Source organism: Anopheles merus, chromosome 3L (assembly GCF_017562075.2).
Source record: "Anopheles merus strain MAF chromosome 3L, AmerM5.1, whole genome shotgun sequence".
NCBI classification, from domain to species: domain Eukaryota; kingdom Metazoa; phylum Arthropoda; class Insecta; order Diptera; family Culicidae; genus Anopheles; species Anopheles merus.
In genome coordinates this window covers 16,435,801-16,448,271 of record NC_054085.1, presented here as the reverse complement: position 1 = coordinate 16,448,271, position 12,471 = coordinate 16,435,801, and the positions used below count along the sequence as shown (strand labels likewise).

The window sequence follows — 12,471 nt, the reverse complement described above, 5'->3', positions numbered from 1 at the left end:
GGCTTGGCAAGAAGAAGTGGGGAAAAGCATATCTTTACATTCCTTTCCAAATTGCTGTTAAACTGTAATTAACATTTTTTTAACTCTTCCTCTTTCGCTTCAGCTAAGCGACATTACCTCCGAGCTGACGGAGGAACACTCGTCGTCGAACCTGATCACCGAGCGGCTCGCCGCCGAAACGTCCGAACGGTTGCGGCTCGAGAAGGAGGTGAAGGAGTATGAGTCGAAGTACCGCCACCTGCAGGAGTCGTCCGAAAAGATGGAGATGGAGCTGCTGTGCGCCAAGTCGGAGCTGAACTGCGACTTCGACGACTGCAGCACGCTCGGCGAGTACGACAGCACCGGCGACGGTGCGGATCTGCCCCTCGGCGGGGGGCCGGTCGACGGTGCCGAGCTGGCCAAGAGCTACCGGCTGCGGTACGAGCGCGTGGCCCGCGAGCTGGAGTTTACCAAGAAGCGGCTGCAGACGCAGCACGAGCACGATCTCGAGCAGCTGGTCGGGCTGAAGAAGCAGCTCGAGAAGAAGCTGGCCGACGCGTACGAGGAGGTGGAGGAGCAGCGCCAGGTGGTGGCGCAGTGGAAGCGCAAGGCGCAGAAGATGACGAACGAGATGAACGATCTGCGCATGCTGTACGAGGAGCAGAACAGCCGGAACAATCTGCTCGAGAAGCGGCAGCGCAAGTTCGACGCCGAATGCCAAACGTTGCAGGACAGTGCGCGGCAGGAGCGGCAGGCAAAGGAGCGGATGGCCCGGGAGAAGGACGTGCTGATGGCGGAAAAGTGCAAGCTCGAGCAGACGGTGTCGGACATTCGGCTCGAGCTGGAGCTGAAGGAGGAGAAGGTGACGGCACTGCAGCAGGAGCTGGACGAGATGGCGTTCGGCGGCGGTACGGAGGAGGAAATAGCGCAGCTGAAGCGGCAGAAGAACGAGCTCGACCGGCGGTGCAAGGAGCAGGACGAGGAGCTGGACGAGATGGCCGGGCAGATACAGCTGCTCGAGCAGGCCAAGCTGCGGCTGGAGATGTCGCTCGAGACGAGCCGGAAGGAGGCCCGCAAGGAGGCGCAGCAGCGGGACGACGAGATGGAGGAGATACGGGGCGCGTCGTACAAGAAGATCAAATCGCTCGAATGCCAGCTGGAGCAGGAGCACGAGGAGCGCACGCAGCTGCTGCGCGACAAGCACGAGCTGGAGCGCAAGCTGGCCAGCCTGGAGGATCAGGACCGGGCGGAGCGGGCGGCCGAGGAAGCGATGGTGCAGCGGTTGAAGCGGGACGCGCGGAAGTATCGGGCGCTGCTGCGCGACGCCCAAAGCCAGCTCGATCGTGCGAAGGGCGATTCGGCAAGCAAGGCGCTCGTGCGACAGCTGCGCAACCAGCTGGAGGATGCGGAATCGGCCCGCGTCGCTGCGCTGAAGGCGCGCCAGGTGCTCGAGGGTGAGCTGCAGGACGCGCAGCTCCTGTTCGAGGAGACGCAGCGCGCTCGCAACGAGGCGGAGGATCGGGCGACGGTGGCGCAGCGCGACCGGGCCGAACTGCAGGCCCAGATCGACGAGAACGAGGAGGAGATGGCGGAGCTGATGAAGAAGTACAGTGCCACGGTGAAGCAGCTGTCGAGCGAGCAGTCGCTGATCGCGGAGTACGAGCTGCGCGTGTCCGAGCTGGAGGGCGAGAAGAAGTCGCTGAAGGAGCAGGTGGTCGAGCTGGCGACGCGGCTCGAGAGCGTGGAAACGATCGGCGAACCGTCCAACAGTATGGCGTTCAAGCGGCTGGAGCTGCGCACCAAAGAGCTCGAATCGCGGCTCGAGTTCGAGCAGGCGACGCGGGCCCGCATCGAGATCCAGCTCGCCCGGCACAAGGATTCGCTCGAGAAGCTGCAGGGCGAGCTGAGCCAGGCGCGGAATCGGGAGGCGCAAGCGCAGGATGCGCTCAAGAAGGGACAGAAAACGGTACGCGAGCTGCGGGACGAGCTGTCGACGTTGGCGAACCGCGACCAGGAGGGATTGCTGAAGCGCAAGGAGCTGGAGAAGCGCATCGAGACGGCCGAATCGGAGACGGCCTCGGCGAGGGCGGATCTGCGGCTAGCGCTGCAGCGGATAGCCGACCTGCAGCAGGCGATGGAAGAGGAGGGTGATTCTTACCAATCCGATAGGTAGGATTCTGTGACCCTTAAATCGATACGATCAGGCTAAAAATGTGCGATTTGTGTTTGCTTTTTTTCCAGCGATACGAGCGATAGTTCGTCGTCGATGGATTCATTCCACGAATCGACTGTAACGCGCAAATCACCGAGCGTCGGAAGCGGCGACCATTTCGGCACAACGAACGGTGGCAGCAGCCGGGGCAGCGTCGGCAGTCTGGCCAGCAGTACGCGGGATGGGCGCAAGGAAAGCAACAATCCCAGGTGAGTGTTGTGGGGGAATTTCGTTGGCCCGTTGATCTCATTTAAATTTAAACAAAGCATAAGAAATTCAACATTCTCTGTAAGCCCTGTTTATGGTAAATCATGACGCGGTTTCGCGGTTTCGTTTTACATTTTCACCTTTTCCTCGTATCGGAACCATTTAACCATTTTGCAATCATCATATACGTGTAAATCAAAAACTCTAGGATTCGTCCGAGCCTGTTCGGTAGTGTGCGGCGCAAGAAGCGTCTGCATCCGACGATTAAGGAGGAGGACGAAAGCTACCTGACCGATGATCAAGCGGGCACAGAACCATCCACCAGTTCCCTGCCGCAAGTCAGCCAAACGCCGGATCTTTTATCCTCGCTGGAAACCAGTCAGCCGATGCGCGAGGACAGTAAATCGGCGGCCGACACGGAACATGTCGAGACGGTGGCCGAAGCTTGCCGCCGTATGAGCGAATCCAACGTGCAACGGGAAGAAGCTGCTGCTTCAACCGCCGAAAAAGAGTCACAGTCCGCCCTATCGTTACCTCCCGTACCGAGCGGCGAGCAGTGTGAATTTCCCTTCGATATCGACACGCTGAAATCGATCAAGGAGAAGATACACTCGCTCAACCAGATCATACGCGACGAGTCGCACGAATCGAGCACGGAGATCGATCTGGTCGACCTGAAGAACCTGAAGAACCAGATCCACGAGTTTAAGAAAGCGATCGAATGCAGCCGGTCCCGCTCGATGGACAAGCTGGTCAATGGGGGCGGCAGTGCACTGTTGGCGCCCGGCATCATAACGACATCCGCCTCGACCGGGTCGGCCAGTACGGGACGACCACTCTCGTAAGAGAAAAGAGCTCGCGCTGCCACACGCTGGGTAGAATCCAAAGAATCCAAGCCAAAGAATCCAACATGTAATGAAGGTGCATTTCAACCGAGTGAATGGAGAGAGTCATTTATGGACGCATTTTTAGTAGCGTACGCGACCAAAAGGGAAGGATGAAAAGAAGAAATATCGCTTTAAATTATTGCAAGGGACCAATTGGAATTGTGGTAGAACAAACAAAAATCGCACTGTGCTACAATGACCTCCAGCAGAAACAATGTAAGCCAAGTTACTACACATACCGAGTGGCACAATAATGCCTGCTGCCGGCCCTGCTTTTATTTTTTCCTGCTCCTGCTTGCTGTGCATCTGCCTTTGAACTTTTTTTCCATTTCCAAGTGCCGCTGGGTGGCGCCAAAATGCTCGCCAAATTGCCACCACCACCACCATACCATACCAGCAGGAAAATGCCTCTAACGCGCTGGCCCTCCCCTTCCCCCCTCAGGCTGTGTGGAAAATCCTTTGTTGCGAGTTGATCGTTCATTGCCATTCCTTCCCTTTGCCGGAACAAAAAGCTCGACGCAATGCCGGTTGCCTGTTTTGCTTTTCCATTCGTTCACACCTTTTTGTTCATGTTGCATTTTCATCTTTCAATAATATGCATCAATGCGCGTGAGACAAACAACAAAAAGCAGTCGCTAACCTCCTCCATGTGCGCTGTGTGCTGTATTTGTGTGTTATTCCACACTGCTTTACAAAAACGGTCGGAAATGAATTCCTGTTTTCCTTATATTTTTCTTTGAATTGCCTTTTCGAAAAACCTCAAACAAAAATGACCCCAACAGAGCTAGCTTTTACCAAAGGCGCCATCCGCCTCAGTACCAGCCGCCCAGGTCCGTGCGTTCGTCGCCTGCACCGTCCTATACGAGCAAGCTGACCGAGTACAGGCGGGCGCTAAGTATCGATCATCGCTTGAAGGGCAAACCGATGACGGCGGCACGCTGCAATGAGATCGTGAGTAGGTGCAATGGCCGCGCCAGGACGGCGAACTGCGCCCAGAAGAAGGAACCGTCGACTGTGAGAACGATCAGCAGAGGCAACAGCACCGTCAGCAACAGCAGTAGCATCAACAGCATTAGTAAACAGCGACAGAGACCGTTCTATTACTGGTGGCAACATCCGTAAAAGGTAGCGGGGTAAAACCGGCGTGTGTGTTCGTGTGTGCGTGTGTGGGGAGCGCGTAATGCTAACAGAGAATGTGCGCTAGGCCAGTGCTCCCTTTTTGCGTCCCTTGCGTTCTAATAATGAAAAGGAGTGAGATTGCCTAAAACAGTTTTCTTTTCCGTTGTTTTCAAATTGTAAATTATTTTACTGATGCTTTATTGTTATTTGTTCGAACGAATTCGATTGTACGCAGTAAGCTAATGCGTTTTTTTTTCATTTCCTTCCCTCCAACAGAATCACACTTACAATGGCTACTGGTTCCGATAGCAGTCCATCGGCGGCGGCAGCAGCAACAGCACCAGCACCATCATCCGGCACGAGATTAAGCAATGGCAATGGCGAAGGCGGTGGCACACTGGACGATTCGTCATTCGCTTGAACGGCTTGCCCCACCGGCCAACTACTACCAACCAAACATGCAAAATGCGCTTCCGTTTTCCCCAAACTCCTACGCAGTGCAGCACACACACACACACACATACTCCTTTTGCCATATTATTATGAAGAGAAATACCCTACGAAATGGGAAGAAAAACCACCCTACATATATATTCGAGCAGCAATTTTCTCCCCTTTTCTCCGGCTTCGGCTTCTTTCGCTTTTTATCTTAACTTTTATATCGAACACAAACCAAATGGATTACTCACCCTACTCGTGGGAATAGAGGCCGGTACACGGCGTTGGTTACTCGCTTGCCCCGGGGGAGGGGGGGCATTAGAATGTTGAATCCGATCGAGCAATAATCGAGATCAAAGCGGGTATACACCTACAGTCAGAAAAGTAACTAGCGAAGCAAGCAAGCAAGAAAAGTAAGGAACTCACACAAACAAAACAAACGAACAAAAATTGTCTATATTCGCGCGTATACATATTTATATATAAACGTATATTATAGTGTGCTTATATGAGCTGTATGAGGTATATGAGAAAAAGCAATCGAATAATCCTTAATGTGAGGATCTGGATCGTGTTCCAAGCCCTTGAAAGAAGAGGATAAGCATGTGTGTCTCTGCATATTATGACTGCACAGACACAGACACACACACACTCTAACCCTTATCGAGTGTGTGTGTGTGTGTAAAAGAGCTGTTTTGAGGTTTTTTATTACCACATTTCTTCCTTCACAAGCATATCGTGTATCGTGTTTAAGTAGAGACGTTTTCCCTTCTTTTTTTCCTTTCGAACGTCGCGTTTTGTTTAGAAGAAATATGTATATGTATTTATGTTTCGTTCTTCTCTTCCCTTCTTCAACGGCTAATCTTGTGTACCGGTGTTCCGTGTTTGAAGGATGTTAGTATTAGGCACACTGCAGTGGACTTGATTATATGAGAGTAGAAGAATGATTAAAAATCGAATCTAGGGCAAGCGAAGCGAACAAATTTTTAAAACGAACTGTGCGTAATACTGTGCTATGAAAACAAAACAAGGAGAGGGAGAGAGAGAGAGAGGACGAGGACAAAACCTAAGACTCTCTGCTTGCAATCGATGTTGTGGAACACCACTCACTACTCTGTTGTCTATTTGCTACTTAAATTAGGATAACTGTAGCTTTTATTTGGAGAAAAAATCAGTTCAGTGTTTTTGATGTATCTTCTGTGGTCGAAGGTTGAAGGTCAGTATCTTCCACGCCACCGACGAGGACAAAGGACGCAGAGAGAAAATGCATTGGAATTGCGGATCAGCACAGACACACCGCACCAAGCAAAGGAAGGGGACGTTTTTTTTTCGAAGTTGTATCGTTAGTAAGATGTAAAGCGAAAGTGGAAAAGTAAAGCCTATAATAATGATAGAGAACACACAAATGAGGAAGTGTTCGCGGCAGTAAAAAGTAAAATAAAACTATCTTTGATACCATTATATCGCGATGATAATAAACACCGACGAGTAAGTACGCGTAATATCCCCCCCTTCACATACCTTGTCTCTCTCTCTGTCTCTTCTTTAGCCCAAACGTAGTCAAACAAAAAGGCAATTTTTATCATTATTTTTATTGCAATTTATTATTATTTATCGAATTGTTATAATAAAAATATTCCAAAATCATATCCGCGCTGAACGGGGATTGCTACTTGGGTTTTGTCCTGTTGGGGTTGGGTTTGATGACAGAACTTTCTATAGAACAGTATGTAAAAATCATTAGAAAATTGTTAGCAATTCATAGGTCAAATTCAAGGAACTCAAACTACCTGAAATTTTTTTGGGATGTATTGAGAATCAGTTCCAGTGTCGCTCAGAAGTGTGAAAAGCCATATAGAGGTACTGAAACCTACGACTCAACAACTTTGACAACCTGCTAATGACACCAAAATGTAATCTTTCGCATCTTTACTATCATATATTTATCATCTTTACTATCATCATAACATATGATCTTCAGCATCTTTAACACTGCATTGCGCATCACCGAGATCATGAAGGGATCCAAACAACTCAAAAGTCTTTGGGATGTTTTAGGAATCAGTCCCAGCGTCGTTCAGAAGTGCAGCAAATCGTACAGAGGAACTAGAGCCTAAACCTCAACAACTTTGCAAACCTGCTAATAACACCAACATGTGATCTACAGAATCTTTGCGATCAAATTCATGAACTCCTTGATCCAAGTAGCCTAAGTAACACTCGCAATGTCGTCTCATCTCAAGTAAAACTCAACTTTGAGGCACCTTGTCAACACTAAAATGTGATTTTCAGCATCTTTAAGATTACATTGAGCATAACCGAGATCATGATCGGTTCCAAACTACTCAAAAGTCATTGGAATGTGCCAAGAATCAGTACCCAGTGTCGTCCAAAAGTGCAACAAGTCGTACAGATGAACACTAAAACCTACACTTCAACAAGTTTGTGACATCTCGCCATCCTAGCAATGACTCCAAAATGTGATCTATAGCATTTTTGAGACCATCATCAGGATCTCCGGTATCATCAAAAGCAATAAGCAACCATACAGGCAGATTGTACTTCACAAAATGCCATCATACGCTATGGAGTGCAGATGAGCGTAATCAGCTGCCATGTGCCATATGCAACTCCAAGAAATAGAATGATCAGTCTGAACCAGAACGAGCTACAGCTAACGAACGGAAGAGCAATGATATCAGCAACACGCTTAACCACAATGCAGACGACTACCCGTTTTTTGACCCTTTTAAATTTAACCAAAATTGTGAAACAATCATCTCGATACGCGCAACAAAAACATTTGCGGTTATGCTGATTATCTCGCAAGATAAGAAAAAGAAATAGAGCAACAGACAACAGCGTTGGTTCAACTATAAAAAGGCAGCTCCGAAGCACAGCTCGTGATAGATTCTCCACCAACAAGACGTCTTCGCATCGTTCCGCATCTAATAAGAAAACAACAAATCTAAGAAGAAAACGCAGCACAAACGTAAACAAAGCAGCAAAAGATGAGCAAGCACGCAGCAACCAACACGCGATCGCGGCCCGTGTTTATTGATGAGGATCAGGTGAAGCAGCTGTTGGACTGGAATGAGGCCCGGTACGCCATCGAGCAATCGTTTGTGTCGGTGTCGAATGAGGCCCGTGATCCGGTGGCACGCTTTGCCGATCAACCCGTAAGCTCCCAACCGGCTCGTACCTTCGTCCAGGCGGAAGGTGGTAAGTGGTGTGTGACATATAAACAAAATGTGTATTGTGCTTATGTCCCTTCTTATTCCGACCTTCTAGGAGTGCTTCTTTGCATGCCCGGTTTCGTTGGGCAGCACCGGCTCGCTTCCGGATCTTCCGAGCGCTTTTCAACGTTGGCATGTAAGCTGATTACGGGCTTCCGCAAGAACGCCTCCATCGGGTTGCCCTCGATCAATGGGGAGGTGTTTGTATTTAACAGCACCACCGGCAAGCTGGAAGCGATCGTCGAGGCGAACCATCTGACTGGCATCCGGACGGCTACCGCCTCCCTCGTCGCTACCGATCATCTGTTCCTGCGGCCGGCTCGTGCACGCACCCCGGACGGTACGGTCAGCATCCAGCTGGGCATCGTTGGCTGCGGCTTTCAGGGGATGATGCATGCGATCGGGTTCGTGCGTACGCAGGCAGCACTGGCACGTGTGCGCGTGATACGCCTGTGGAACCGTACGCCCGGCCGTGCGACACAGCTGAAAGAGGTTCTGACCGAGGAGGCCAAGAAGACGGGCAGCAACTATTCGGTGTTTGTGTGCGACACGGTGGAGGACTGCTGCCGGGACTGTGACGTGATCGTCACGGCAACGGGCTCTAGCGAACCGCTCGTGTACCGTAGCTTCCTCAAGCCGAACGTTCACATCAATGGTGAGTAGGCTGTGACGTTACCCAAAGCAATCCATTGAACTTGTTTACGCTCGTTGCAGCGGTTGGTGCTGGGGAGTTTCATCATGCCGAGCTGGCCCAGGACGTGTACGACGAGTGTCAGGTGTACATCGACCATCAGGAAGGGGCACGGAAGGAGCTGGCCACACTGCGCTCCAACATTGTCGGCGAGGTTGGGGAGGTGATACTGAGGGAAAACCGGCCGCAGGAGGAGAGTATGCTACCGAAGCCGGGTGGCATCAGTGTGTTCCAGTCGCTTGGAATGGCCACGGAAGATGTAACCGTTGGCAGGTTAGTTTACGAGAAGTATCTGAAAGCTCATTCGGATCAAATGTGAGTATCGAAAGGAGGTTGAAATCACATTCCATTTAAATGTTTCCCACTTCGTTTGGATTTATTTAAGCAATATGAAGATAATACTGTAATATAGTAGCGCAATAGTTCAATTCTTCTTCCCAAGCTCGGCACCAAAATAGTTACCTTTTTATCGTAAAACACACACACACACACACACACGTTGTACTATATTTGTTCGGTTGGCATGGTTTAAAAATTGTGGATTCGTGGCTTCGTGATTAGGCACTATACGATTTAATTCTATTGTTTAAAAAAATGCATTCAAAGATTCTTGGATTGATTCTACTTTACACACCTTCTTCCTTCCTTTCTATCCTTTTGTTATTGTAATCCTTATCACCTATCGAGATAAATGGAGTGCATGCACGTATATCTTGTATCAAAAATATATGTTTATGGTAAATACGTATATGAATAATTGTGACTATTATTTTTGCCGAAAAAAATACTTCCTCTTCAGGCACGCGCGAGTGTTTTTCAATTCCTGTTTTTCTTAGCCCTAGATTACAAGCCCAAAATACTATATCCCTTTCCCTTGTGGATAAAGCTGCCTATTTTGTAGTTTACAGGGTTTTCCAGGAGTTTTCATAGCTGTGGGACACTTTATTGACTCTTTCATACGTGAAATGAATCAAATTTAATGGGAAATGGACTCTATAGCACACTTGTTTGACAAATCCAATAAGAATTTCCAAGGAGCCTGTCCAAAAAGCGTGCCATCGACTCCAATTTCCAACTTAAGAAGTTCACTTCCAATAAGAAAGAGTCAAGGAAATGTCCCACAACTATGAGAACCGCTGAAAACCCCTTTTTTTAGATTTTTATCCTTTTTTCCTTTTTTTTTTTGGAAAATTTCCCGTTTTTTTAAACCTCCAAAATACCGTATACCGTATCTTTTCGACTAGCCTGCGAGTGATCGACTTTGTTAAATGTATCTTTCTTAAATGCAATCTGCTTGTTACTATTACTACTATTGGGAGGAAGATTTAAAATACTCACACCGCCCCTTACTATGGCATCGCTTCACCCCGTGAAGCGTTAGATATCCTTCGTGCACTGTGCGCTACAGTACGGCCGGTTCGCCTTCACACAGAACCGCCCGCCGATCAGCGACTTTTGACAGTGTTTGCCACTGCACAGAAAACACTCCTTGTGCCAGTGGATCTTGTCCCAGCCGACGCCCTGCTCCGTCGGCCCGATGCACCGCTGGCAGGTGGCACAAGTTTGCGCGTAGTGGCCCTTGTAGCACGGCAAACACAGCGGCTGAGCCGACCGCTCGTCCATCACGTACTGCTGCCCGGCCAGCGGTCCATCGCAGTGGTAGCAGCAGAAGTGGCGCACATGGAACGTGGCCCCCTCGGCCGCCGTGTACTCCTTCGTGAAGATCAGCTCGTCGCACGCGGCACAGCGCGGTATTTTCAGCATTGCCGCCAAATCGCGCCCACAGTAAACGGCCCCACCGTGATAGAAGTACACCAGATCGGCCAACAGCTCCCCGCACCGATTGCACTTGAAGCACTGCGGGTGCCAGATCGACCGGTCGCTGCTGCTTGCCCGGTCCACCTTTACCGCGACCTCCCCGACCGCGATCGGTTGCGTACAGCCGGTACAGTGGTGCGCCGTCATGGCAACCGCATCCCGTACGGCTTGCTGTGCCGGTGGCATACCGCGTTGCTCGCCACCACCGCCCAGTGCCAACGCTTCCATCGGCCCGAGCAGCTGGGCGTGCGATGGACTAACGGGGATGGACCCGAACCCGGAATCGTTACTTCCGGACGGTACAATCGTGGCACCGCGTTCACCATATGGCACCGGTTCACTGTACGCGGCTTGATGAGCGGTCGGGAACTTTAGCCGATCCACAAAGTGATCCATTTCGGCGCGAAACTTCGGATTCGCTTGATACTCCTGGTGGAATTTCACGATCGCTTCCGGTACGCTCTGGTCCACTCCACTGAGCACGGTGGCGGGATCGTACAGCATGGCTTGCGCCACCATTTCCGAGCTGCCGATGCCCATCAGATTCAGCTTGTACTTCATCTTGTCCGACAGCACCGGACTTTCCATGTAGTCCGGTCGCTTCGTTCCGTTTGCGGTGTCGGCCGGCCCACTGCTGGCCGGTGCCGTTGCACCGCTGCTTTGCGCCGGCTGCTGCACGACCGTGCCGTACTGCACCAGGCCAGCCGTATCGCCACCAACGCGCACCACCGTGCCCTGCCCGACGCAGTGCGTTTTGATCTTCTCCACGTAATCGCTCAGCTGGCCGGCCTCGTACGGCGTCAGGTTATGGCACAGATTCGTGTCGAGATCGTGCGCGGGCACTTGATACTCGAGCTGCTGTTTGCGCTTCTCGGCCGCCTCGCTGCCCACGATCGGGATGTTCTGCTGGCCGAGCGTGCGCATGTAGTCCGAGGCTAGCTCGGGCGTTACGTTCGGTGGGACCCAGGCCAGCTGCACCGGCTTATCGGTGGTAAGCTCGGAGATGCGAATATCTAAACGGGAGGGGAGAACATGTGCTTAACATTGTGAAGAGTGCTTAAGCGACTTTTTTACGTACATGCCGGCTTGGATCGGATTGCGCCCAAGATTTCAAACTGTGCCCATCCGCTTACATCGTCGTCGATGCAGTCGTGCTGCTCCTTGCGACATTTGCAGTTGCGACAGATTTTACGCCAAAAGTGTAAATCCAGCCCGGGACAGGAGCTGCCTGCAAACAAAGAAGAAGTACAGGAAGTCGATCCATCGTCTCTTTGTTTCGCGTTGAAGGTCACAAATCTCTGGACTCTTACCACAAACGTTGCACGGTGCACCATTCCCGCTTTCGTGGCTCAGCTTGGCCTTGATCTGTTCACGGCGACTTTCCAGCTTCAGCAACCATTCCGGGGCGGCCGGAGATTCTATTCCGGATTCGGCCATTCTAGGTACAGGGCGTTCGTCTGCAACTGGCTGTTCCTGTGCTGTTGCTTTCCTTGTTCTGCCTGCGTGTGGCTATGACTCATCAGCACAGCGAGCGGCGAGTTTTTGATGCATCGAGGAATGTGATAAATAAACACTTTATTCCTCGAAATGGTAATTTCTAGACGATCTTAGGAAGTTTGGATTCCAATTAAAATACCACGTCAGTCGTTAGAAACACATTTGTATCACAAATTACGACAAAAAGTTGGACGAGTTTCACCGCACCATGGAATGTTTTGATAAATGAGCGATTATACTGTTGGAGGTAAGAACTGTCGGTACAGGGTGGCTCAAATTTTGCTAGCAATAATAAAAATTATTAGAACGGGAAATTGACTGTTATTTTTCTTGTTTAATGACATATTTGTCATATCACTTGCCTATAAATGATAAACATAACGTTTT

At 50.4% G+C, this 12,471-nt stretch overlaps 3 protein-coding genes across 11 annotated transcripts in view; 2 read left to right on the top strand and 1 right to left on the bottom strand.

The window, feature by feature from the left end:
* Positions 1 to 6,489, top strand: part of LOC121600364 (unconventional myosin-XVIIIa) — a 28,273-nt gene extending 21,784 nt beyond the window's left edge. For 7 of the 9 annotated variants that reach the window (XM_041928872.1, XM_041928874.1, XM_041928875.1 and 4 more), the window contains 5 exons: positions 104 to 2,148; positions 2,221 to 2,400; positions 2,607 to 3,501; positions 4,068 to 4,410; positions 4,681 to 4,857. In XM_041928872.1, coding sequence (XP_041784806.1) covers positions 104 to 2,148; positions 2,221 to 2,400; positions 2,607 to 3,243 — 2,862 coding nt within the window. In that variant the 3' untranslated portion in view covers positions 3,244 to 3,501; positions 4,068 to 4,410; positions 4,681 to 4,857. Of the gene's footprint in view, positions 1 to 103; positions 2,149 to 2,220; positions 2,401 to 2,606; positions 3,502 to 4,067; positions 4,411 to 4,680 lie in introns of all 9 variants that reach the window. The other 2 variants (XM_041928873.1, XM_041928876.1) reach the window with 2 other exon arrangements.
* A 1,254-nt stretch (positions 6,490 to 7,743) lies between these two features.
* LOC121599047 (ketimine reductase mu-crystallin) lies at positions 7,744 to 9,398 on the top strand. Its single transcript, XM_041926527.1, has 3 exons — positions 7,744 to 8,064; positions 8,134 to 8,733; positions 8,793 to 9,398. Exons 1-3 carry the CDS (start codon positions 7,854 to 7,856, stop codon positions 9,086 to 9,088), a joined length of 1,107 nt encoding a protein of 368 aa, XP_041782461.1. The 5' UTR covers positions 7,744 to 7,853; the 3' UTR covers positions 9,089 to 9,398.
* On the bottom strand, positions 9,119 to 12,310 carry LOC121599045 (testin). The gene is made up of 3 exons (XM_041926524.1): positions 11,898 to 12,310; positions 11,666 to 11,815; positions 9,119 to 11,600 (listed from the first exon to the last, which is right to left on the bottom strand). Exons 1-3 carry the CDS (start codon positions 12,022 to 12,024, stop codon positions 10,147 to 10,149), a joined length of 1,731 nt encoding a protein of 576 aa, XP_041782458.1. The 5' UTR covers positions 12,025 to 12,310; the 3' UTR covers positions 9,119 to 10,146.
* Between the last annotated feature and the right edge of the window lie 161 nt (positions 12,311 to 12,471).